The sequence below is a fragment of the Cyprinus carpio genome, chromosome A22 (genome assembly GCF_018340385.1).
Source record: "Cyprinus carpio isolate SPL01 chromosome A22, ASM1834038v1, whole genome shotgun sequence".
NCBI classification, from domain to species: Eukaryota; Metazoa; Chordata; class Actinopteri; order Cypriniformes; family Cyprinidae; genus Cyprinus; species Cyprinus carpio.
The window spans coordinates 4,964,486-4,992,110 of record NC_056593.1 but is presented as its reverse complement, the minus strand read 5'-3'; the positions used below and the strand labels follow the sequence as shown (position 1 = coordinate 4,992,110).

Here is a 27,625-nt window from a genome sequence, read left to right as displayed (position 1 = left end):
TGAACATAGATACATTTATGTAGATCGGGGGCACATTCCCTTCAACGTGTCTTCAGCGGCTCAGATGTGGGGAGTAAATGACGACTGCTATGTTCATTATTACATCCAGAAACAGAACACCTCAATCGCTTAGGAGTTATTCTGGTCTCCATCTGCTCCGGCGGGGAAACAATGGTCGAATGATGACAGCTCACTCAGGGCGGGTCTAAGGTAAGACGCCAGTCCAGTCTGTGCTGAAACGCCATCGTCAGTCAAACTATTGTGGGAGGGGCCTGTCTGTGTGATGTCACACAGACAGACATCTGAGAATGGCTTGATTTGAGAAAGGGTGATTGTGTACACACACTGCCAACACACATTTCAGTTCAAACAACTTGTGAAAGTGAATGTAGCATCCGATGACCCCTTTAACATTTAATTCAGCTCAGATATATATATATATATATATATATATATATATATATATATATATATATATATATATATAATGTTTTGGCTACATTTTTAAGTGTATTATTTGAATTACTAAAAAATTAATTATAACAAATTAGTTTTTGTTATCATGATAAAATTGGTGTTGAAGTGAAACAATATTTCTCTCAGAATCTTGTGAGTTTAGCTGATACTCTTCTCTCCAATCTATTCTTCACTGTCTCTTTCAATCAAAGTATCATAACAATGAATAATGTTACTGTGGTGTCTCATCGGTGGCATCTGTGGCAGGAGTCATCAATAGAGAGTCTGTCTGATCAGGGGACGAGCCTTCATCAACATTCACCTGTAAGAAAATACAGATTCACAGAAGATTAAAGAAATTAACATGACTGATGTGAGCTAAACACAAAAATACAAGAGATTTGAAATGACATTTAAGGAATGTATGGTGGTTTTTATTTCCAAAAAAAATTATAACTTAACTTAAATATGGGATGTTTCATCATACAGTAATATAAAATGTTTGAATGCCATAGTGTCTGATGTATTGTTATTAAAATATCACAAACTATGCAGGAATTTGAATGTTTCTATAAAATGGCAGACAAAAAAAAATGAAAAAAAAAATAGGGATGAAGCAATGTATTGGCCAATAATAGTATCAGGCGATAAAATCAATTATTGGCACTATCGTCCATCAGCCAATTGGTTAAAAACATCCGATAATAAGCGCCAATTATATCCTGTAAATCAAAAAGGCATGAAGAAGTGTCATACTTCAAATGTCTCAATATAAGGCTGTCAAAGTTAAGGTGACAATAACGCAATATAATTAAAAACAATAGCGCGGATTCTATTTGACCCTATAGACCTTATGCATCAGAAAACACAGCCATCTTTATAATTGTCTTTAATAATAATAATAATAATAATAATAATAATAATGTTTTATTTATATAGGGCCTTTCCAGTGCTCAATGACACTTTACAGTAAAGATATTAGGAAAAAAAAACATCAATATAATAAACAAAAATAACAAACACTAGCACAAGTGAAAAATTAGAATGAAGCAATGAGAAAACAAGATGCAAAATATGAATAATAACATTCAGAAAACAAAGAGATGTAGGACATAACTTACAAATGATAACATTCAGAGAATGGGTGAGTTTTAAGTAGTGATTTTAATTCATAAATATTATTGACACAGCAGAGAGAGCGGGGTAGAGAATACCATAGTTTGGGTGCAGCAACGTTGAATGATCAATCTCCAATTGAAGCGAGGTGATACTGAGAAGACCAAAATCAGAGGAGCTTTATGGGCAGGTTGTTGGGTTGTAAGGGAGGGAGCAGCAGTTCACAGAGAATATTGTATTTAATATGATATAGTGCCAAAGTGCTTTGAGAAACTGGTTGCATCCCACTTAAAATTCTTTCTCCCTGCTACACTAGACCCATTCCAATTTGCCTATCACCACAATAGTTCAACAGAGGACGCAATCTCAACGGCACTTCACTCTGCCCTCACCTGCATTTAATACTGTAATCCCCTCCAAGCTCAGGCAGCTTGGAATCAGCACATCCATCTGCAACTGGACTCTAGATTTTCTGACTAACAGACCTCAGTCTGTTAAGTTAGATAACCTCTCCTCCTCCATCATCACCCTGAACACTGGCGTGCCACAGGGCTGCGTACTGAGCCCTCTCCTGTATTCCCTATTCCCCCATGACTGCGTTCCTGTTTATGGCTCCAACACCATAATCAAATTTGCAGATGACACCACGGTGGTAGGTCTGATCAAGGATGACGATGAGTCAGCCTAAAGGGATGAGGTGCAGCACCTGGCTGTGGGGTGTGCCAACAACAATCTGGAACTAGAAGACAAAGAAGACAAAGGAGATCATTGTGGACTTCAGGTGGACTAGGAATCATGTACACACACCCATCTACATCAACGGAGCTGTAGTGGAGCGTGTGTCGAGTTTCAAGTTCCTTGGCATCCACATCTCTGATGACCTCACTTGGTCCCTTAACACCTCCACCCTGGTCAAAAAGGCACAGCAGCGCCTTTATTTCTTACGGAGCCTTAAGAATGTTCACCTGAGTCCCAGGATCCTTGTGGAATTCAGCCGTTGTACCATTGAAAGCATACTCACAAACTGCATCTCAGTATGGTACAGCTGATCTCCAAGCTGATCTCCAATTCTGGTACAGAATTCCTTGTGGAATTCTGCCGCTGTACCATTGAGAGCATACTCACAAACTGCATCTCAGTATGGTACAGCAATTGCTCCACATCTGACCGCAAAGCACTCCAGTGAGTTAACTTCCATTGAGAACATTTATGACAAGCGCTGCCTGGGCAGGGCAAGAAACATCATCAAGGATGCCTCTCACCCTAACCATGGACTTTTCACCCTCCTTCCAGGCGTTACAGGAGCCTACGCTCTCGCACTAGTAGGCTCAGGAAGAGCTTCTTCCCCGAGGCTATGACACTTCTGAACTCCACACCACCAATCTAACCTGCACCTGCGTTATTACTGCACTGGTCACAGTACTTTACATACATATATTGCACTACTCATATTTTGCACAGACTGCACTGCTATTACACTGTAAACTGTCTAAAGTTGTTACTGTACAAAGCACAGTAAACTATTTCTATAAAAATATCATTGCACTACTGTTTTTTGCATAGAATACATTATTTGACAATGCTATTGCGCACTCATCAAGTCAAGTCAAGTCAAATCTGCTTTATTGTCAATTCTTCCACATGTACAGTACATACATACAGAGAATCGAAATTGCGTTACTCTCAGACCCCCGGTGCATACAGATAACACTAACAGTAGAGCCTAAAAATCTAGATCAATATAAAATATAAGATATAAATATACAATAAGGGAATGTAAAAAGACATATAATAAAAAATAAAAATAAAGTTAAAGCAGCGCAAGGCACATGGCAGATAGTGCAAACCAGTGAACAAACAGTGCAGATAAAAAGATTTTTAGTGCATAAAAAAAGCTTATTCAGTCTGATTAAAGTGACAAAAGGGCTCAAGAGCGGTTATTTTATTTAAAACTGACTGATGAGGTGGTAGAATGACGTCAGTTCCATGGTGAATGAGGTAGTGAGCAGACCAATGCTGCACAAAGTGACTGGTGCATGTCATCTCATCCAACTGTATTTATTACCACTGTTCTTACGTTGCTGCTGTTCTTAATGTATATATAATCCTATATTGCTCTGTTCATATAGTACATATAATCCCTACATTACATTCCTATTTATATTCTGTACATACTCTGCTCAATACTGTATATAGCAACTCCACTGTACACACTGTAAATTACAGCTTTACTTACTCTGCACTTATATGTATATAAAACACTATATTCTTGCACTTCTGGTTAGATGCTAACTGCATTTCATTAGCTCTGTACTCAGTACTCTGCATAATGACAATGAAGTTGAATCTAATCTAATCTAATCTAATCTAATCTAATCTAATCTAATATACATCCGGAAGCCAATGGAGATTGAACAAAATTGGGGTAATGTGGGTAGAGGGGTTGGTGTGGCTGAGTATTCTAGCAGCGGAATTTTGAATATACTGTAACCTGGAAATGGAACTGGAAGGTAAATCAGTGAAAAGGGCATTGCAATAATCAAGGCAGGATGAGACAAAAGCATGGATAATGGTTTCAGCATCTTTGATGCTGATTAAAATGACGGAGCTGGGCAATGCAAAATAATTGAAAGAATACTGATTTGGTGACAGTTAATATGAGCCTGAAAGGAGAGAGAGGAATCGAAAATAACACCTAGATTTTTAACAGTACAAGATGATCTAATAACAGTACCAGCTATCTCACAAAAAATAAATAAATAAATAAATAATAAAATAAATAAAATTATTAGAAATGCTGCTAGTGAGTGACAGGTTTCCAAAAATAGTGATCTCAGTTTCAGCCATGTTTAGTTTAAAAAAATTAGAAGTTAGCCAATGTTTTATTTCATGTTCGCAAGAAGAGATTTTGTCCATTTGAGTAGATAGAGCTGGCCTATAGATAGATTATATTTGAATGTCATCAGCATATAAATGGTAATTAAAGCCATGTTAGTACTAGATTTGATGCAGGGCTAGTATGTAAATAATAAAGAATAATAGTGGGCCAAGAATGGATCCCTGGGGGGCACCTTGCTTCAAATGGGCAGTAGGGGATCCAAAATCCTGCACTGAAATGTAGAACTGTCTGTCAGTGAGATCAGAAGAAAACCAAGAAAGGGCAGCACCAGAAGTACCCACATCTGAGAGGCAGTTAATAGGTAAATCATGGGAAACTGCATCAAAGGCAGAGCTAAGGTTGAGTAACAGCAGTATAGAGAGAACCAGAGTCACCAGAGAGTAGTAAATCATTTAGTACCTTTACAAGTGCAGTTTTGGTAATGGACGAAAGCCAGATTGAAAGGGATCAAAGAGATTATTTTAGAAAAGACTGAAGCTGGGAGGCAACAGTAGTTTCCAGTAATTTAGTATTGAACGGTAAGTTTGAAATCAAACAATAATTAGACAGAACTGAGAGATCGAGGTGGGTTTTTTTGAGAACTGGGGTAACTGCAGCAGTTTTAAGTGGCACAGGGAATGATGCAGAGGTAAGAGATCCATTGATGAAATGAGAAATAGTTGCAGAGAAGACAAAGTGGGACAGTTTCAGAAGAGGAGTAGGAGCAGGATCACGATGAGGTTGACAAATTAGCTCGAAAAAATTAACTCAGAAACAGAAGATAGATTAGTCAGAGGAATGTCAGACAGGGAGTGTAGAGTGTGTTTTGAGACATATTCAATTAGGAGTTATTGGTTTTAACAAGTCACTAATAAAAGGTGACAAATTACCAGTAGAGACCCACAGGGACCATTACAGTTTCCATTAAAACCAAATACAATTCCCATTACAATCAGTATAACCATTACAAATTCTGTGATGGTTACTATTTTTTGTTTGTTTGTTTGTTTGTTTTCAGCAGGGATGTCTCATGTAATCACTCAATCAGTGTTTCAGTCGCGGAAAGACATCAGTTAAACCGCTGATGTCCCATAGCATTTACCTCAGGAAAGTTATCCAGTGGTCATAGTTAGTTGGCTGTAAAAACACTAGAGGGAGCTTATTCACTGTTAATTATGCAGGTTTGAATAAATATTATGTACATTTTATTTGAAAACTACTATGTGCAATTAAGTTAAAAACATTAGGTTTTGAGTGTGTTTTATCTGAAAAAAAATAGCATTTTAATATAATAGTTTGAACTCTGTTGTAAACTATAACCTCTAATATTATTGTACCAAATGAGAGGGTTTCTCTATAGTTTACAGCATTAATTTCTTAAGAAAAACTAACTATCTTTATGAGAATAGGTTTGGCAGATGTCATTATGAGAAATCAGCTTTTAGTAACATCTGAGAAATTTAGTATTGGTGCATCCCTAATCTCTAATAATGTGACTTGTAATTTTTCAATTCAAAATCGACAATTGTCTTGCCAGGTAATATTAGCAAGATGTTTTCTTTATGATGATTTTTGTTTCTTTCTGTTCAGAGACTCTTATTTTTTAGTTATTGTACTCTGTTATGTTCAGTTTCTTGTTTTATTTCCATTTCATCTTGTTTACATAGGTTTCTAAGTTTGTCTTGATTTTTTATCATAGTCACAGATTACTTTACACCTGGTTCTAGTTTTGTTCTTGCTATTCTGTACATAAATTGGCCTCAGTTTTTCTTTCAAACAAATATATATATATATATATATATATATATTTTTTTTTTTTTTTTTTTTTTTGTATCTTACCTGATCATTGTGCTGCCTCCTGATGTCTATTTGAACAACAAAAACTCAATTAAACACCCATTAATTTGGTTAGAGTAAAAAATAGAAATTTCTCACATTTCTATCTTGTTAAATGAGCTGTAACACTCACAGTTCCTTCTTGAGCAGAACTTGCAAGAGTAAATTAAACCAGCAGATGCAACCAGCAGCAGCAGAACAACAGAAACAGAAGCATATATTCCTGCTACAGCAGCTGCAAATAGACAATCATTATTACTAGTGAGCAATCCAATATTTACTAAATCTTTGACTGAAATTTAAAGCTTTTCTACTGGACATCAGTTTTATTATACTGATTTATCTGATATAGAGTGCCAGCATTGCAGCACAAAAAAAGAACAATTTATCATGTTAATAATATTGGACTCGTTAACATTACATTTGTTGTGTCAGTTATTTAAAACATGATGTGTGTATGAAGGTGACTGAGATTATCTCAATTATATTTTAATATTGAGTCAAAGCCCACATTTTCAAACAGACCACAATGAAAACATCCACTGTTTTTTTAAACCTGCTTATTGGAAAATGACTAAATGACACTCACCACTTAAATTAACACTGAAACTCCTTATGATGCTGATTTTGCTGCTGTTGATCTGTAGTTTATATTCTCCAGAGTCTGTGTTTGTGATGTTTGTGATGGTCAGAGATCCAGTCTGATGATCCAGCTTCAGTCTGTCTCTGAATCTCTCTTCACACTGATCATCTGTACAGATCTTACTCTGATCTCCAGTGATTTCAGCGATGAGAGTGTCATTAAAATACCACATCATTAAATCTTTTTGTTTGTTTGTTACATGAGAATTTAAAGTGACAGACTCTCCCTCCTTCGCTGACTTTCTCTTCATTTCATCTCGTTCAGCAGCAGAAACATCTGAAACACAAACCAACAGCTGATTTGAGAATGTTCTCCTGAAAACAACAAACTACACAACATTAGAGATCTGTGGATATGAAAGTGATTTTCATGAGCTTTCTTGGCTTTCAGCCTGAAAAGCAGTTAGAATAGTTTTTAAAATCACACTGAAGTAAACTAGTACCTAATAAACAAATTCCACTTTAAAAGTAAATATGTTTTTGAAGAAATTATCTATGCTGTGTGAATTAATAAATACAGAGTGTCACTGCAAAAAAAATATCACTAAACACATTAATGATGTGATTTAAATGTAAAAGACTTGTTTTAAACATAATGACTCACTATGAACAGAAATACCAAAGGTCTTTTCACTGACTCTTCTATTGAAGTTCTGATGATTACTCTCTCTTCTGCTGCTGATGATATGTAGTTCGTAAATGCCATGGTCTGTCTGTTTGATATTTCTGATGGTCAGAGATCCAGTTTGATGATCCAGCTTCAGTCTGTCTCTGAATCTCTCATTACTATCGTCACACTGAACATCTGTGCAGATATAACTGAGATCTCCACTGATTTCAGCTATGAAAGTGTACTGAAAATACCATCTAACACCTTTCTGCTGGTTTGTTTCAACATCAGTGTACAATGTCACTGAATCTTCCTCCATCACAAACGCTGATACTCCATCTGAACCAACACCAGAAAATCCTGAAGAGGAAATGAACAGTTCATTATGAGCCAATTATATATATGTATATTCTTATTCCCTTTTCTTATACATAGATTTGTGATTTCATACAATCAAATATTCTCATAGACTAATATGTGGGTCAAAGACGTTAAGATGTCCGCATCAAAAGAAATTTGCATAAGTAATTTTATGTCCATAGAAAGCACACTGACTGTAAGTAAAGTGTCTACTTTTAAGGTTTTAAATAAGTTTTTGGAGAATAAAATGTCAAAACTGTCATTCTGTGTAACACAATATTTATGTAAAAATTCAAACAACATGCTTATTCTGACTTATACATATTAAAATAAATAAAAGAATAAGGGAGCATATTAAATGTTATTGTGTTTTAAATGAGTAAAAAATTCTTACTGACAAATGGGCAAAATCTAGGATAGTGACAAATTTAAAAAATGTAAAATTACAACTAATTAGTATTTGGGGTGAAAGTAACTAGTCTTTTAATACTATATGTCATAAATTGACTTTTGTTGTAAATATGCCTTACAAGATTGTTACACTGAATGACATTTTAGTGGGAGTCTTCTGTAAATCAGGGGAAAATGTATGATATTTATTTTTTGTTATTATTTTTTATTTTTTAAACAAACAAAAAAATTTGGGAAAAACAACAACAATTTAAAGCAGTATTACACATTGTTTTTTATGCTTAAATCCTTTATCATCTTTGACCCATGTACGTTATAGATAAATATTTCCCTTAAAATACTTCAGATAACTGTCAAAGAAACTGAACAGGAAACACAAAATTATGAAACAACAGCATAAAACAAACATAATGACTCACCATATACAGCAACCATAAAGATTTTTGTACTGATTTTGCCTCTTATGCTGCTGATTTGTAGATGGTAAAGTCCAGAGTCTGTGGTTCTGATGTTCATGATGGTCAGAGATCCAGTCTGATTGTCCAGTTTCAGTCTGTCTCTGAATCTCTCATCACTATCTTTACACTGAACATCTGTACAGATATGTCTGAGATCTCCAGTGATTTCAGCTATTTGAAAGTCATTAAAATACCATCTAATCTTTTCTTGTAGGTTTGTTTTAACATCAGTGGGTAGAGTGACTGAATCCCCCTCCTTCACAGACACTGACCCTCCATCTATACCAAGAATGAAGAAGAAATGAACAGTATGAGCCAAACAAAGTTATACAACAGGAAAGTGCTGTGAAATTGTTTTTCTACAGATCATAAAGATTGTGAGTAGAGAAATATGTCTGGATTCAAGATGCAACACATGCAAACAAACAGCAGAAGAACATCATTGATTCACACATTCACTCTTCAGACAAACAGACATGAGTCTCATCATGGATGATCTTGAACAACTTAAGTGTGTGATATTAATATAGATGAGCATTACTATAAAAGTATTTCAGATAATCGTGCTATTTTCTACCACTTTATGGTACATCTTTTATTTTTAGTCCTACAGTTTGAACCTACATGTTTTCGTTTGCATTTTTATTCATTTGGCAGAAGCATTTATCCAAACCAACTCAGTGTACATATTTTCAGATTATGCACTGATGTAAAATATGTAAACACCTACTCATAGTATGATGACGTGTTACTTAGTGAGGTTTTAGATAAAGTTAGATACATTTTTGCCACTGATCTGGTGTCACAGTGTCTGGTCTGTGTATCCCTGGGTGTCCACTAGAGGTCTCACTTCCCATTATCGTCACCCCACTTCAGAACTGCATTTCCCATAGTCTTGTCTTGTCATCACTGCTCATTGCACTCAGCTGTCCCTGGTCATTAATCATTGCACTCAGCCAATTCCCCGTTAGTATTGTAATCACCTGTCTATATATACCTGGTTTGTTTCTGTCTGTGTCACGGAGTCCTTGTTGAATGTCACCCTCTGTTTCGAGTTTCCTTGCCTGAGTTTGTGTTTCTTGTTTTGGACTGATAACCTGGATTTGACCTTTGCCTGGATGTTGTCTGATTTTGGATCACCCCAATAAACATACTGCTTTTGGATCTACCTGTCTGTGTGCGTGTCGTGACATCTGGGCATTTACAGGTACTGCATTTTGTTTCTATTCACACCACTGAAACTGATGCTATCTGGGCTGTATTTGGTGTCAAAATAGAAGCATGCTTCACTTACATCAGGTTTTCTAAAAGATGGATGCAGATTCTCTGAACTAAAAGTTCTAAGAGAGATCCGCTAGTAAGCGACACCTCGTGGTACCATCACAGAGAGGCTCAAAATCACTTTCCAGAACATTCTCGTTCACCATTCCTGGCTGGTGGAATGATCTTCCCACCCCTATCCAGAATGCTGAATCCCTGACAATTTTCAAACAACAGTTGAAACCTCATCTCTTTCAAAGCTACTTGACGTCATCATAAAAAAGTCTTTCTCTTTATTTATTCCTTCTCTTTCTAGCTTGTACTTATTTGAACAATGTCTAAAACTTGGTATTACAAGCACTTCCTGTGTCTGTCTGCCTCTTTAAGAAGAATCGCTTTATGTATGCCCCAATTGTAAATCGCTTTGGATAAAAGCGTCTGCAAAATGACTAAATGTAAATGTAAAAGTGTTCATTTATTGTCATCTGCATTAAAGCTTATTTGAGATGGCAAACACTTTGCCTTGAAAGTAAACAATCTCACCTAGGAGCTTGATTCTCACTTGTCGCACTTCTTAGCCACTTGTAATTTATACTAATGTGCTTTGATGATAATAAAATAAGCATAATTTCAATGTTTTTACTTTTAAATGAAAATAAATATGATAAACAAGACACCCAAAATACTGCTTATTTATAAAAGCTATGAAAGCATTTACGGGTCTATTTAAAAATATGCAAATTGAAGGAAAAAGGCAATTCATGACTAAATTATACTCACAAAATAGAGTAACACTGAATCTCCTTATGATGCTGATTCTGCTGCTGTTGATCTGTAGTTCATAAAGTCCAGAGTCTGTGCTTCTGGTGTTCATGATGGTCAGAGATCCAGTCTGCTGATTTACCTTCAGTCTGTCTCTGAATCTCTCATCACACTCATAATCTGTACAGATTTTACTCTGATCTCCAGTGATTTCAGCGATGAATGTCATTATCATTTGGGTTTTTTATGAAACCAGTGTCTAAAGTAACAGATTCTCCCTCCATCACTGACTTTCTCTTCATTTGATCTCTTTGAGCAGCAGGAACATCTGAAAAACAAACCAACAGCTGACTGGAGGACATTTTCCTGAAAAAAAAATAAAAATAAAATAAAATCTATACAACATGTGAAAAGTTTGAACATGGAAATCATTTTCATGTTCTTTTTTTTCATTTTCATTTTCCACATTTGGTGCTTATGAATGTATTTTAGATACTTTTTTATCATCAAATATTTTCCTTGAACAAATCTAACTTTTAAAACTAAAAGCAGTTGGAAAAAACTAAATAGTTGTAAATCAGACTGAAGTAAATTTTTAGATACATTTACAAATTCCACTTTAACAGTAAATGTATTTTTGAAGGAATTAAATTTATATTGTATGTATGTGAATTCAAATACATGTAAAGATTAAAAAAAAAAGAAGAAAAAAAGCTCTGAAAGTCACTGCAAAAAAAAATGTCACAAACACATTAATATTGTGATTTAAATGTACAAGACTTGCTATTAAACATAATGACTCACCATATACAGAAACACTGATTGAATCAGGGTCCCTGTAGAGGTAGTCAGAAGCTCGTGCTCTTCTAAGGCCCCTGCCAGTTCTTAGATAATAATCTCCAGAGTCTGTGGTTCTGATGTTTGTGATGGTCAGAGATCCAGTCTGATGATCCAGCTTCAGTCTGTCTTTGAATCTCTCAGTACCATAATCAAAACATTGAACATCTGTACAGAAATCACTGAGATCTCCACTGATTTCAGCGATGACAGCGAAATTAAAATTCCAATTAATACCTTCCGATTTGTTTGTTTTAGCATCAATGTATAAAGTCACTGAATCTTCCTCCATCACAAACGCTGATACTCCATCTGAACCAACACCAGAAAATCCTGAAGAGGAAATAAACAGTTCATTATAAACCAAACAAAATTATACAAAAGGAAAACACCGTGAAAATGTTTTCTACAGATCATAAAGATTGTGGGTAGAAAAATATGGCTGGATTCATAATGTAACACATGCAAACAAACAAAAGAAGAACATTATTGATTTATACATTCACTTCAGGAAATTGTCAAAGAAGCTAAAACAGACTACAAAACCAGCAGGAAACATGAAACTAGAAAACTGGAGCATAAAACTCCCAACTGAAAGCAGAGAATATGTGACACATAAACACATAGATTCTTGCTAGATTCAGAAAGCACATGACGGATTCTTATAATAACACACTGGCCAGAAGAGTGCCCTCCCAGTACCAGGGGTTAATGGCTTGCCGTCATGATGGAGGAGCAAACACATTACATATGTAGCTGTGAGACAACAATCTTTTTGGCATGATGTACAGGTGTCAAAAGTATGAAATGGAAAGTATCTAAAAAAGATTTATATATATATATATATATATATATATATATATATATATATATATATATAATTCTAGCAGCCAGCAAAATGACCATAACTTGGAACTAAAAATGTTATTCTGAATAGTAAACAATGGTTTTTAATAATATTTGTATTTATTTATTTATTTTTACAATTTATAACCTTATTAACCAATTTATAACATATATTGTGTGTGAGGAAAAAAAAATGCATTCAATAAAGAGTGGGGAAAATGTAAGTAAGGGATAATGTACATCCAGCCGGTTGCTCTCGCAGAATAAACCCCGACAGGGTGATCAGGACCGACGCGAAGCGGAGGGGTCTTGTATCAGCCTGAAGGGGTTTATTCTGTGAGAACAACCGACTGGATGTACATTATCCTGCTAATTACACGGCTACTTGCCAGATAAGTAAGTAATTAGACGCGAAATATTGATTTTATTTGAAATATTTGAACGCAAATCTTCCATGAAGACAGCGGTTGCGAGCAAGCGGCAAGGTCACACTAGATGGACATTTTTAAGGAAACGGTGCAGTTACACAACATTTCACCACAAAATAATTAAGGCAATAAAATAATTCAGACGAAAATGTTTTAAAACCTTACCAGTTTGTAAATTCTCTTATAATCCATTACAGCATACAAAACAATCGTAGAAAAATGGCAGCAACTGCGTTTGTATGAAACGAGAGTGAGTCGGCGATACCAGGATGACATAATTAAACAACTGTACACCATTTTGAATCGAGTTTTAATACTTTATTAGCTAAACAAATGCAAAGCTTCCACCAAGAAAAAAAAAATAGTTCAAGCAAGAGTACAGCACCAACTGCTGTTACCCGGATGAGCCTGTGTTATCAGCTTTTACCGGTTGTTATCCAGAGATAACATACCTCGGAATGTCGTGACTGACCAATCAGAATCAAGTATTCCACAGAGCCGTGTAATAAACATATTTAACATCTTGTTCTTGTAGATGGTTGCTTTTTTGTGGCCAGTTTACTGTCTTCTCTTTGGTTTTTAATGATACCTATGAAAACTGGTATTTTTCAAAATTATGATTAGTTATATGTTTATCTGTTAAAAAATCAATTTAAAAAAAGGAACGACTAACCAATGGAAATCTACAAAGTTAAATCTACATATTCCACTTTAAGGTTTTATTTTGAAGAAGAAGAACAAGAAGAAATGGTCTACATACTGTATGTAAAATAGTATACAGGTAAAAAGAAAACACATCTGAATGAAAAAAATGACAACACATTAATGATGTGGGCAAGACTTGCTTTTAAACAATGACTCACCATATACAGCAACAATGAAGATCTTTCTACTGACTCTGCCTCTTTTGTGGGTGACCTGTAGCTCAGAAAGTCCATAATCTGTGCGTTTGATGTTTGTGATGGTCAGAGATCCAGTCTGATGATCCAGGTTCAGCCTGTCTCTGAATTTCCCATCACTATCTTTACACTGAACATCCGTACAGATATGTTTGAGATCTCCAGTGATTTCAGCTATTTGAATGCCATTAAAATACCATCTAATCTTTTCTTGTTGGTTTGTTTTTACATAAGTTTGTAGAGTGACTGAATCTCCCTCCAACACGAACACTGACACTTCATCTGAACCAACACTGTAAATACCTGAAGAAGAAGAAATGAACAGTTACAAACAAAAATATAGCTGCAAGCAGCAATTATGGGGCCAAGCACTACAGAAGCAAGCCTCAGAACAACTGCAGGAATGAGTAATTAAAACCATTTTAAGATTATTTTAGTCAAAATGGCTGAAAACTCATAAATACAACCTCTAGTAATATGATTAAATGGCTTATCACTTTTGACCAACAGGTGGCGCTGTAATCAAATCCTTTTGGTGTCTTCCTGTGTGAGTTGGCAATGGCACACACAAAATTTGGTGTCAGTGTGCCAAAGCATTGTAGAGATACAGCCTCAGATGCAGTTTGGTACTATGTCAAATATTTGTAGCCGCGCTGTACAAAAATGGTTTCGTTTATCGACACGAAATCCAGAACTTTTTGTGAGCATAGTCTGAAGATCATCTGACTCAATTTTGGTGAAAATCAGACCAACAGTTGACGAAGAGTTAAAAAAAAAGTAGGTTTTCAACATAAATCAAAATGGCCGACATAAAATTTGCCTTACTATGACATAATTGATATGTATGTCGTCAGCATGATCCAAGGAATATTTTGAGACCAGTTTCATTACAATAGGTCAATCAAAAGTTATTAGCATTTTTGGAAATGTAATTATTAATAGTTAATTAATGGTTTATTACTCTTGACCAATAGGTGCCGCTGTTACTAATTTGATGTGCCGTGATCAGTGTGATGTGACAATGGCACATACAAAGTTTGGTGTAAATATGTCAAAACTTTGCAAAGATACAGCCTCAGATGCACTTTGGCATCTTTCCAACAAATCGTTGATGCGCTAAATGAAAAATGTTTTGTATATTGGCACGAAATCCATAACTTGGTCTGAAGATGATCAGGTTCAATTTTCGTGCCTAGGATGAGTTCGAAAAAGTATTTTTTAATAACAATTGAAAATAGTGAAAATTTTGGTGTCCATTCGACTCGGCATGAGCCAAGGAATCAGAGGAAAAAAGATTGTGGCATACGGTTCAAAGGTTATTACCATAAAATTTGTGAATGTTTAGACGAGTGGTGGCACTAGAGTGTTTGAGTTAGAGACTCCAAATTTGCTATGGTAACTTTTTTTCTCACTGTCCTCAAACAGTGTGCCAAATTTCACAACTTTCCCGCAAGCGGTTCTATGGGCTGCCATAGACTTGCAGCAGAAGAAAAAAATCATGCTAACGGATACAATAGGTCCATAAGCACCTTTGGTGCTTGGCCCCTAATAAGAATCCTAACGGATACAATAGGTCCATAAGCACCTTTGGTGCTTGGCCCCTAATAAGAATCCTAATGGATACAATAGGTGTCATCACATCTTCGGTGCTTGGCCCCTAAATATACAACAGGAAAGTGCTGTGATTTCTTCTACAGGCCATAAAGATTGTGAGTAGAGAAATTGTGCTATTTTCCAAAACATTAACACACAATGTCATATTTTCCTACAAAATAGTATTAGGATTTAGAATTAATAGTATTTTTTATTTTTTTTTTGGCATATGCTTTTTAAAGCAACTCACATCACATTCAAGGTAATGCAATGATATAAAAAATATACTCCTTTTTATTTATGGCCATTATTCTCATTTTCATTTGATCTGGGCTGCAGTTGTTGTTTGTTTTTATCATCAACCAGAGGAAAGTTTGTAGACATGCTTTATTTTCAGCAACTGAAGCTCAACTGAAATGCTAAATGTTTTGCTTTACAAGTACGACAAGACAGTGAGAGGACTGAAATAAGTGCAGTCAAGACAGAGAGATCTCACTTCTCATAGTAAATCAGACACATACGAGATGAAAACGTATATATTTACTGAACATCATCCCTCAACAGTGTTGGTGGTAACCCATTACAAGTAACGTGAGTTACATAATCGGATTACTTTTTTTCAAGTAACTAGTAAAGTAATGCATTACTTTTTAATTTACAAGAAAATATCTGAATTACTTTTTTAAATAAGTAGCGCCAGTTACTTTGTATTATCATGTATTGACTGACAACTCTCCTGTCTTTGCTGCTGACCTTCGATGATCAACTGTACTAATAGAACAAAAATGACTTTAGATAAACATAACATTTAATTTTTTGTTTTTGTTTCTGAAGAGAGAAAAAGTGAGGCCAAGCCAGATGAGAAAAAAATAACCTGAAAGTAATGTAACACACTGAACATTACTTTCCATAAAAAGTAACAAAGAAATGTAATTAGTTACTTTTTAGGAAGTAACTTAGTATTGTAATACATTACTTTTAAAAGTTATTTTCCCCAACACTGTCCCTTAATGATACTCACCAGTGACAGTGACACTGAAGCTCATCATGATGCTGAATCTGCTGCTGCTCATAATCTGTAGTTTATATTCTCCAGCCTCTGTGGTTTTGATGTGTGTGATGGTCAGAGATCCAGTCTGATGATCCAGTTTCAGTCTGTCTCTGAATCTCTCTTCACACTGATCATCTGTACAGATCTTACTCTGATCTCCAGTGATTTCAGCAATGAGAGTGTCATTAAAATACCACATCATTAAATCTTTTTGTTTGTTTGTTACATGAGAATTTAAAGTGACAGACTCTCCCTCCATCACTGACTTTCTCCTCATTCTATCTCGTTGAAAAGCAGAAGCATCTGAAACACAAATCAACAGCTGCTGGAGGATCTTTTTGCTGAAAACAACAAACTACGCAACATGAGAGAACTGTGTAGATTGTTAATGCTCTTTCTCAGCTCTGAAAAGTAACATTTGTCCACATTTTATGAACGAAAAGAAAAGATGATAATGGAAGGTGATTCAACATTATTTGATGAGAAACTGTCATCTTTACCAGAACAAAACCAACTGATAAAACCAACAACTCACTAATGGCAAAACAAAATAGTTTTAATCATATTAATAATTTACAAATTTCACTTTATCGGTCAGTTTTTTTTTGTTTTTTTTTTTTTTAAGAAATGATCTACATACTCCATGTGAATTTAATATACAGGTAAAAAGAAAACAAAAAACATCAATAGACATGTTGTGGACAACCTTTGATGTTGGCTAGCCTGAAAGTTTAAAACAGATCATTTAAAAAGTTTGGCAGTTTTCTGGGGTGTTCTGGGTGGTTGCTAGGCAGTTGCTAGGGTATTCTGAGTGGTTAATAAGCGGTTGCTATGATGTTTTGGGGAGTTGCTAGGGTGTTGCCTGCAGTTACTAGGTTGTTTCGGGTGGTTGCTAGGATGTTCTTAACATTATGCTTAACAGACGCTGGTGCGGGTGGGTAGCACTGATCTATAATATAGAACATATATAGATATCATTTATAGATCAGTGGTGGGTAGACACTCGTGTGTGTGCGGGATGCAGGAGAATTAAATGATCACGGGACTCCCGCAAAAAATATCTAAACAAATAAATTGTTATTCATCTATTGCACAAAAGCAACATGAACTAATATGAAATATATAAACGATTAACAGGCACAAGCATATGCAGAGTTTCTATTTAGGCTATAACACGTGTTTGCAGCGTTGAGCAATGCCGTGCTAAAATTTGCGTGCTCAAGAATCCTCTCATTATAACATATGCGAATTGTGGGAAGATACATTATGAAAGATCCTTATGCATATAATTTATTGTGTTATAACAGAGATTTGTGAGATTGCGATGAACTGAGATGTCTTTTACAGATTAAAAATGCAGCGCTCTTTGCTGGCATTCTGCCAAACCATGCACGCAGCAGCCGCTTATTGCTTTAGTTAAAAATAACAGTGTTTTGTGAATGTTGATGCTTTAATAACAAATATTTATCGGGAGCGTGTATATGGGATCAGAATCCCGCCAAAATGTATTGCAGTCACAGATACAAAAAAAAAAAAAAAACCTTAATAGTATCAAGCTGAAACCAAAAGTTAAAAACGCAAGTAAAATTACATTGCACAGAATTTAAAAATAAAAGCAAAGTTTTCAGAGTAGCAAACAATGGTCATGGATTAAAAAACAAGAAGTGTAAATAAAAAATTTAAAAACACATTTTAAAAAAAATAAGCATGAATCAAAACTTTAAACGCATTTAAAATCATATTGCACAAAATTGAAATAATATTGTCAAATTATCAGACTTGCAAACAAAATCATGGTTTCCTTGGTTCAATATCTCTGGTTTTTGTGCTCTCAGACATTTTCTGCAAATTTTTATGTTTTGTATGCTTATGCTGTTTTTCCCTTCATTCTTGTTTCTACGTTCTGCGCTTGCTTTTCCAGATGTTGCAGTTAGAGTTTCATGTAAATCAGGGCAGGTTTAAGCATCATCATTGTCCACTAGTTCTTGATTGACAGCTCCTCCTCTAGCCAATCAGTCGAAGAGGGCGGTGACATCACTCCAGTGCGCCTCATTAAATCAGCGTTCACTTGTACAGGTGAAAATGGATAACTGTCAACTGGGGTAACATCTTTTCATACAGGACACCATTATATGTGTCTGTCTGTCACTGCTGTACAGTACACCTACCTGGCGATCCGTTAACGGTATATGAGCTATCCTAGCGACCTGTCATGGTCATGTTCACCTATATTTATTCGCCTCCAGTCACGTTGCGAAAGGGAGCAGCTACTATATGCACCGGCCTCGCAAAGTCACTGTTATATGTGGCTCACTCACCTATACCTAACTTATAATAAGTCTTGTTATGGTTATTACTGAGGTCCATGACCCAAAGCTATGAGGTCCGCAAAATAATTTGCTAATGTTAAACCGTATTTTCCGGACTAGCTACAAGTCACATTTTTATCTTCTGAAACGTGCTATGATTTATATTCAAAAGTGATTTAGGCCTGCATTTAATGTCAAATAAGCTAAAGATTTCTATAAATAGGGCCTATATTTCTCATTCTGTGTGAACAAGTATAATCTTAGACAATATAGAGTTTTTTCTTCATTTCAGGAAAAGGTTCACATGAGACCGAGATGGCAAGCACATTTTGTTTTTGCTTTTTTACATAAGTACAACGTTTCACTGTTGTTTTGAAGGTATACAATTAAAAATAGACCGTTTTGAATGATGTCTTGCTCCTATCTGACAGATATCACATCTTTCCACTGATATAATCCAAGTGTTCCTGCCGGCGCCTCCCGCGCGCACACAACATATCAGTTCTAGCATTGCAAACTTTACATCACAGCCTCTTCATCGTCAAAGTAAATGAGACGTCTAAACATACAAAAAATGTTTTGTTTTTTTTTGTTTGTTTTTTGTTCGTTTGTTTTTTTACTCTGAGATTATAAAATGACATACAGTTCAGCAATATCACATGGGGAACAGTGTTTTTCCTAATATATCAGGATCATTGCAAATGTTTATTGAACTGTAGTATAAAATCAATATAACAAGAAGTTAATTTTGAGTGAGTTTAATATTGTAACTATTTTATCATTTTGCTCTGTTTCGACAAAGAATCCGAACAAAGCCAGAAGTGTCCTCTACAAGCGACACACAACAGCCTTTAGTACTGAACGATTCACTTTATTTCTCACTGAATGTATCAGACATTTAAATGAATGATTTAATGTCTTACTCTAAAGATAATTTGTAACTTGCCGTCACCGACTCGCTGTTGTACTTTCATATTGTATATTCAAACTTTATATATTTAAAACACTTATATGATAGTGTTAGGAATTTGTATATGTAACTATGTAAATAATATGCAAATAAATCATTGTGTATATCAAATCCACCTGGCCTCTGTAACTGTCTCCTCTGTAACACTATCGTTTTTAATGCAAAAACATTACATTCATTCATAAATAATTTACCAATTTACTCACTTAACGTTAATGGATCACCAGGTGTACAGCAGTGACAGACAGACACATATAATGGTGTCCTGTATGAAAAGATATTACCCCAGTTGACAGTTATCCATTTTCACCTGTACAAGTGAACGCTGATTTAATGAGGCGCACTGGAGTGATGTCACCGCCCTCTTTGACTGATTGGCTAGAGGAGAAGCTGTCAATCAAGAACTAGTGGACAATGATGACGCTTAAGCCCGCCCTGATTTACATGAAACTCTAACTGCAACATCTGGAAAAGCAAGCACAGAATGTGCAAACAAAAGTGAAGAGGAAAACCACATAAGCATACAAAAAAATAAAAATATGTGCAGAATATATCTGAGAGCACAAAAAAGGAGAGAAATATAACCAAGGAAAACATGATTTTGTGTGCAAATCAGATAATTGTTGCAATATTATTTCAGTTTTGTGAAATATGATTTTAAACCTGTTTAATGTTTTGATTCATGCTTCTTATTTTTTTTAAATGCGTTATTAAAATTTTGAATTACACTTATTATTTTTTGATCCGTGACCATTGTCTGCTATTCTGAAAAGTTTGCTTGCATTTTAAAATTTTTAGCAATATAATTTTACTTCCATTTTTAAATTTTGGTTTCACCCTTGTTATTTTTTTATCCGTGACTGCAGCGCCGGCGCTGTGGTGGGGCATTCGAGGGCCGTGCCCCCCCTAGCGGTCATTGATGCCCCTCCTACAGGCCATGGCGTGATGCCGCCCCCCAAAAAAATATCCCTTTTAGTATTATTTTTAATATTAAATGTTCAAACTGTAACTTAAATTAAAATAAAATTAAAAAGAATGGGGAAAATGCATATTTTTGGTTGTTCATGGCACGGTACTAGGCTTCGTCATGGTGAATGCTTATTGGTCGCCGAGTAAACTTGTTACATTTGATTTGCAGCGCGCACACAAAATCCATTTCAAGTTGAAGAACAGTTTGTCCGTCTATATTATAGACAGTTGTTAGCAGCTAATTTAAAAAAATTCTAAAAAAAAAAAAAAAAAATGGATTTACGAAAAATGGTTTAGACCTCCGCAGCCTCGTCAATCAGCAGACTTAGATACTCCGGCCACGACCACCAGTACCACGGTCTGTGAGAGCCGAGCTGGCCCTTCTTCTGCGAATGCTAGCTCCAGACAACCGCCAAAAGATTTAACTTTAATTGATGATGTCCAACTCGTTTTATGAAGAAAAAAGCCTTAAGTTTTCAGAAACATCTATACGAAAAAATTTTGTCTGATGGGGACATTTTTTTGCCGTTTTTTCAAAGCTTCAAACTGATTCAGTGTTTTTATTTTTTGTCGTCGTAATTTGTTAATTATTTAAGTATAAAAAATATATAGCTATTTATTTTAGGGCCTATTTTATGTTTTTTATTTAGCCTATATTATATTTATATTATTATTTTCTGTCCTGTTCTGTTGTTTAGGCTATCTGTTCTGGGCCGGGTTTCCCGATAACGATGTAGCCTAGCCTATCTTAACTCTTAAAAGCGCTCTCTACGTGCAAGGTTATGAACGTTAGCCACAATTCCTCGCGCGTTTCCCAAAAATGGTGGCTACTGAACTCGTAGAACGCGAGAATAGGCTGCTACGTGCTACTTGAGTCGCTGTCCATTCGCAAAGTGCTGAACTAGGCTATACTAACCTTATATGGAATCGTATTCTGAACGTTTAACCTAACAATCGTCATCTGTTGTGTATTAGGAATCAAGACAGGTAAAAATTAAAAAAAAAGTATATAATGACATTCTATATAGATAGATCATTGGAGCTAACATTCTAGGGTAGAATGTCATTCTATATAGATCATTGGAGCTAACTGACTCTTGCCGTATCCGGTCGGCAAAACAGCAAATTTCAGCGCTGTCTTCTTTTCCTCTTTTAGATAAAAACCCAAGTCTAAATCGTTCATTGTCATTCTATATAGATCTTTCAGATTTAGGTCTGGATTTCCATGCTACTATGATGTTGCCAATGCGTCAAAAAATATTTATCAAACGACAGTGCCCCCCCCCGCCGATGATCCAATGCCCCTCCAGTAGATCTGCTCTGACGCAGACTCTGCGTGACTGTAATACATTTGGCGGGATTCTGATCCCATACGTGTATGCTGGGATTTCAGAAATTTCATGGAAAAAAAAGTAAGGTAACTAGTAATGTAACTAATTAATTACTTTTGAAATAAAGTAATCAGAACAGTAATGTGATTACTTTTAAAGGGGGGTTTTCAGTAATTTGATTACATTTTCAGAGTAACTTGCCCAAGACTGGTGCTTTGCTAGTTATAATAACACGAGTCAGAACAGTCTGAAGGTCCAAGCTGATTTTGGTGGTTGTAGCTTGAAAGCTCTAGCAGGAGATATATTTAAAAATTGTAGTCTCAGACTTGGTAGTAATTGTTTAAAGGGGTCATGACATGGGTTTTTTTTTATTTTATTATTATGGTCCCCCTAGGTGCAATTATAGTATTACTACAGTTTTTTTTTTTTTTAAATCTTTTAAAATGTAGTGAATTATGACATTTTCCCACCCTGTTTCTCATCCTTCGATTCAAACAGTCCTGTTTTTGGGTTGTTTCCCCTTTAAGAGTTCAGTGTTTACGCCCACTGTTATGATTGGCTATCGATAGTGCCTATGGATCAATTATCAACATCCCCAGCCAGAACATTTGTGGATTGAGCGTAACTGTTTAGTAGCGGGTGATGCATTCGAAGCGATGGCTCTTGCAATGATAAAACCTTATATATTTGAGCACATCTGCGTGGCATTGTAATTTTCCTGTACACAGACCCACTCGCTGTCCGTCGACTGAACACTTGTGAGGCGCGCGGCGCGACAACGATATGAAATGAGCGTAGTTGTCTTGTGCTGGAGGCGGTCATATGCAAATGGTTGGAACGTCACTTCGCACCGTGACCGTCACTTCTTACCATGGATCCAGAACGAGCTGTATTTAGAGCTTGATTAAATAAATGGCTCGTTTATAATGGGGAGGACGTCTTAAGCTATGAAACTTGCAGGATGTTTTAATGGTACAAAGACCTCTTATATTCCAAAAGATCAAGGCAAATTTGGTTTCTCATTTCATGACCCCTTTAATTAAGACAACAGAATGTTGGCTTTCTCAAGTCAACATAATGACTTACCACGTACAGCAACAACAAAGATCTTTATTTGGCCTCTTCTGCTGCTGATATCTACCGTATAAACTCCAGAGTCTGTGTTTGTGATGTTCGTGATGGTCAGAGATCCAGTCTGATGATCCAGTTTCAGTCTGTCTTTGAATCTCTCAGTGCCATTATTACACTGAACATCTGTACAGCTAAAACTGAGAGCTCCAGTGATTTCAGCAATGAGATTGTTCTTAAAATGCCATTTAATTGTTGTTTGCCGGGTTACTTTAACATCAGTGTGTAGAGTGACTGAATCTCCCTCCATCACTGTCACTCTGCTTTTGTCAACACCAAACACACCTGATGTAGAAATGAACAGTGAATCAAGAAATAATCAAAAACAAACAACAGAAAAGTGCTGTGAAAGAGTTCTTCTCCAGATCATAATGATTAAATTGATACTCCATCCCAAAATGAAAATTCTGTCATTAATCACTTACCCCCATGTCGTTCCAAACCCCTAAAAGCTCTGTTCGTCTTCGGAACACAATTTAAGATATTTTGGATGAAAACCTGGAGGCTTGAGACTGGTCCCATATGAGATTAGAATCCCGCCAAATGTATTGCAGTCACGGATAAAAAAATAACAAGGGTGAAACCAAAATGTAAAAATGGAAGGAAAATTATACAAAATATAAAAATCATTTAAAAAAAAATATGCCACAAGGATGCGCTGTTTTATTGCAAATCAAAGTTAAATACACATAGAAACAGTGCACCCCTGTGGTGCGGATGATACAGAAGAGCATACGCAGCTTATGGTGATATGGAAAGACACTGAGGAGACCGTTGACAAATAAATTATTGAAAAAAGTAATTATTTTAGTTTTCTTCGCTTACAAAAAGTGTTCCTGTCACCTTATATAACCCAGATTGCACATCTGGTGGCAGATGGAGTATTCTGACGACGACTTTCATACCTTTTATGGACCTTGACACTGTTATTTACTTGGCAGTCTATGGAACAGTCACAAGCCTCCAGGTGTTCATCCAAAATATCTTAAATTGTGTTCAGAAGATGAATGAAGCTTTTATGGGTTTGGTACGACATGGGGGTAAGTAGTTAATGACAAATTTTTCATTTGGGGGTGGAATTTTTTCATCCCTTTAAGAGCAGAGAAATATGTCTGGATTCATAACTCAGCGGGCATCTTGATGTGAATAAATATCAATGTGACGTCATATGTTAGTCAAGACTTGATCAAGATGCTGTATAGGTCAGTTTAGACAGCAATTTCTTGGGTAAAAATATGAAGTTAATACTCACACTGAAATGGGATTAATGTGTATGCAGGCCAATGTGTTGGACATTCAGTTAACATCAAATCAATGTCATGGTTTAGACGTCAATTTTTTTCAAATCAAATCAATGATTTGTGTGTTTAATTGATATTTATTGCACAATATGAATTCTTTGCAGCCTAATTAAGTTTAAGCAGTATTTTTTGTTCTTAACTGTGGCCTCGGACAGCATCGATTTGCCACATGTCCCTTTGAAACGTGCCCCAGTGGGCAAATGATGTTCAAAAGACCTGAAATTGACATCAAACATTGACATCAAAAAAACAGCTCAAATATCAAAATCAAACTGATGTCAGAAACGATGTCCATTTCACATCAACACAATCATGTCCTTACTAATTCCCATTCAATGACAAAGCTTTCCCTGCTGTTTAACACAACACCTGTAGATGGTGCTATGATAGAAGTGACGGTCTGCTTCAAAAGCACTGACAATCCTAAAAACGAACTGTGACCTTGTGGCCAGCTCAAATTCTGTCATGTCATGTAAAACGTTATCTTTGGTAACTTTTAACACTTAGAAGAATGTGTTTTAATAAAATAAGACTTTGTGCAGTTGCTAATTCTGGTAGTTTTTGTGTATGCAACGCTCTACATTGCGACTAAATCACTCGCATATGCGACTAAATCTTCACTCTGGACTAAATGATGTCTAATATTAGTCAATGGCTAATAAATTCTCAGATTTTACTCACCAGTGTGTGAGCTGGAGGGTGAGTATAAGTTTAGCACATATCTATTTTCACTCGCCGAACACTCTGACTAAGCACTTCAGAGTTTCACTCTACATCAAGCGATCTGTGCCGGTTTTCAGCTCATCTCAATGAGTATTATTGTTAGGTTTTTTTTCCCCATTGTTTTTTTTTTTTTTTTTTTACAGAAACACTGATTGACCGAAAAGGAACCACCACCTCTCCAGTTAAAATGTTCAGTTAAAATGACTAGTATGCATCGAAAGATGGTTATCAAGTTTATATCTAATTATTAAAGTTCTATTATTAAATGACACTTGATTATTATAATGCTTGACTGACTGATGTTAAGCGTGTACTTTCAGATATTTAAAAAACTGTGCCATTTAAATTTAAAATATATGATTTATGATATGAATGTATATGTATATATGTCAATGTATATATATAATAATATATATATCTTTTGCATTATCTACTTAAAAAAAAAAAAACATGACATTTCACATATAATGTTTAGGGAGTATATAATTACTGATTTTAGTCTTTTAATAATTTTAAAGATCAGTTTACTTTAGAGGTATCAGTATCAACCTCTATCAAGCTCCTGAAGTTTGCGTATGACACTACAGTCATCGGTCTCATCCAGGATGGTGACGAGTCTGCTTACAGACAGGAGGTTAAGGAGCTGGCTGTCTGGTGCAGTCTTAACAACCTGAACCTGAACACTCTGAAAACAGTGGAGATGATTGTGGACTTCAGGAGAAACCCCCCTGCACTCCCCCCACTCACCATCATAGACAGCACACTATCTCCTTTTTAAACTTTTGCCATCTGGTCAGTACTACAAAGCACCGAATACTAAGACAGCCAGGCACAAGAATTTTCTTTCCCCAGGCAATCTACCTCATGAACAGTTAAATGTCTCCCATTGTGCAATAAAAGTATGTGCAATAACCTTATTCTTATTTATCACCCTACATCCTAGTACATCCCAACAACTTATTATTTTTTATTTTTTATTCTATTCCTATTCTTTTTTTATCTACAGCACACCTGTACATAAAATGTATTATTTTTTGTGGTTTATTTATATTGATGTATGTGTTTTATTCACATCTTATTTTTATTATCTGTGTGTTGTTGTTGTTGTCTCTGTGTACTTTAAGCTTGTGACAATAAAACAAATTCCTTGTATGTGCAAACATACTTCACAGCTCTTTCTGACTTCTGATATCGACAATACAGGGGCTTGAAAATATTGGTATTGGATCGAGAATAAAATTATAGGTATCGCCCATCCCTACACTGTATTCTGTAGTGGTGTGTCGAGGCAAGATGGAGGAGACGTTTAACTTTAGCGGTCAGTAACTTTCCAGTAATAATGATATGTCCCTGTCCATACGGTGGTACTTCCTGACTGTCCTGACTCCGAGCCTGAACGGTTTCGTGAACCCAGACAGATTGGCGCCTGCGCTTTTCCCCTAGATAAATAACCGTAATATGGCTATGGTTTCTCATTCTTCTATAATATTAAGCATTTATGTATTGCTTCCATTTGTATTTGTCGTTTCCTTCCAGAAATGTTTGTATGTACCCACTGCGCAATGTGCCGTCGGAGTGACGTCTTTTTCATGTAATTTTTGGACGTCCAAATTCGGTCCAAATGACGTCCAAAAAAAATTACCCAGTTCAAAGTTCAAATGTTGAACGTCAAGATGACGTCCAAGTTGGGTCATGGTTGGACGTCCAAATAGTGGACCTAGTTTGGACGTTGAATCGATGTTTAGAAATGGTCATGGACCGACGGACCTAATATAGACATGATCTGCACGTCTATCCGACGTCCAGTGTTTAGTGGGTAGCAGCGAGAAAACTGATTCTTGTTTACAATATGGACTAATCCTATACAGTAGTCTGGCAAAATACAAATAATAAGCTATTTTCTGACGAATATAAAGCTAACAGAGAATACTTAACAAAACGCGTATTGTTGACCAGAAAAGAGATTGTAACGTATAAACATCTTACCATGCTCACGTAAACACAACAAGAGAAAAATAAATACGTGCTTCATTTTCGATGTTTGCTAAAAGATGAAAACAGATTCAGTGAAGTAAAAGTGGTCTGTTGGTCCTGTAACAGCGGCGACGGTATTTCACAATTTAAAGAGAAAGTAACAGTTTGGGATTGGGAGGCTCCTTGTATGGCAAGCCGTTTTAGCATTAAAAACTCGGATTTGACTATCCATAAATATAATTTCGGATAGTCACAATTGTAATTCCAGATATCTATATTGCAATTATAACTCGTCGTAATTGGAATTAAGATATCTACAATGTGATTATGACTAGTCATAATATGCATTGAAGATATATACAATGTCATTTTGACTAGTCATAATACACATTCCAGATATCTACAATGCTATTACGACGTCATAATCTTCCATTGACTTCCATTGAAAAATATTTTCAGATATCTTCAAGTTAGTTT

At 35.7% G+C, this 27,625-nt stretch overlaps 2 protein-coding genes across 2 annotated transcripts; both read right to left on the bottom strand.

Moving 5' to 3' along the window:
* Positions 1-688: 688 nt before the first annotated feature.
* LOC122134956 lies at positions 689-11,003 on the bottom strand. Its single transcript, XM_042712293.1, has 6 exons — positions 10,808-11,003; positions 8,729-9,046; positions 7,533-7,898; positions 7,129-7,205; positions 2,279-2,311; positions 689-778 (listed from the first exon to the last, which is right to left on the bottom strand). The coding sequence occupies exons 1-6, from the start codon at positions 10,899-10,901 to the stop codon at positions 689-691; spliced, it is 978 nt and encodes a 325-aa protein (XP_042568227.1). The 5' UTR covers positions 10,902-11,003.
* On the bottom strand, positions 11,002-27,280 carry LOC109078641. Its single transcript, XM_042712292.1, has 6 exons — positions 27,161-27,280; positions 23,109-23,435; positions 16,414-16,746; positions 13,764-14,102; positions 11,594-11,959; positions 11,002-11,117 (listed from the first exon to the last, which is right to left on the bottom strand). Exons 1-6 carry the CDS (start codon positions 27,204-27,206, stop codon positions 11,002-11,004), a joined length of 1,527 nt encoding a protein of 508 aa, XP_042568226.1. The 5' UTR covers positions 27,207-27,280.
* Between the last annotated feature and the right edge of the window lie 345 nt (positions 27,281-27,625).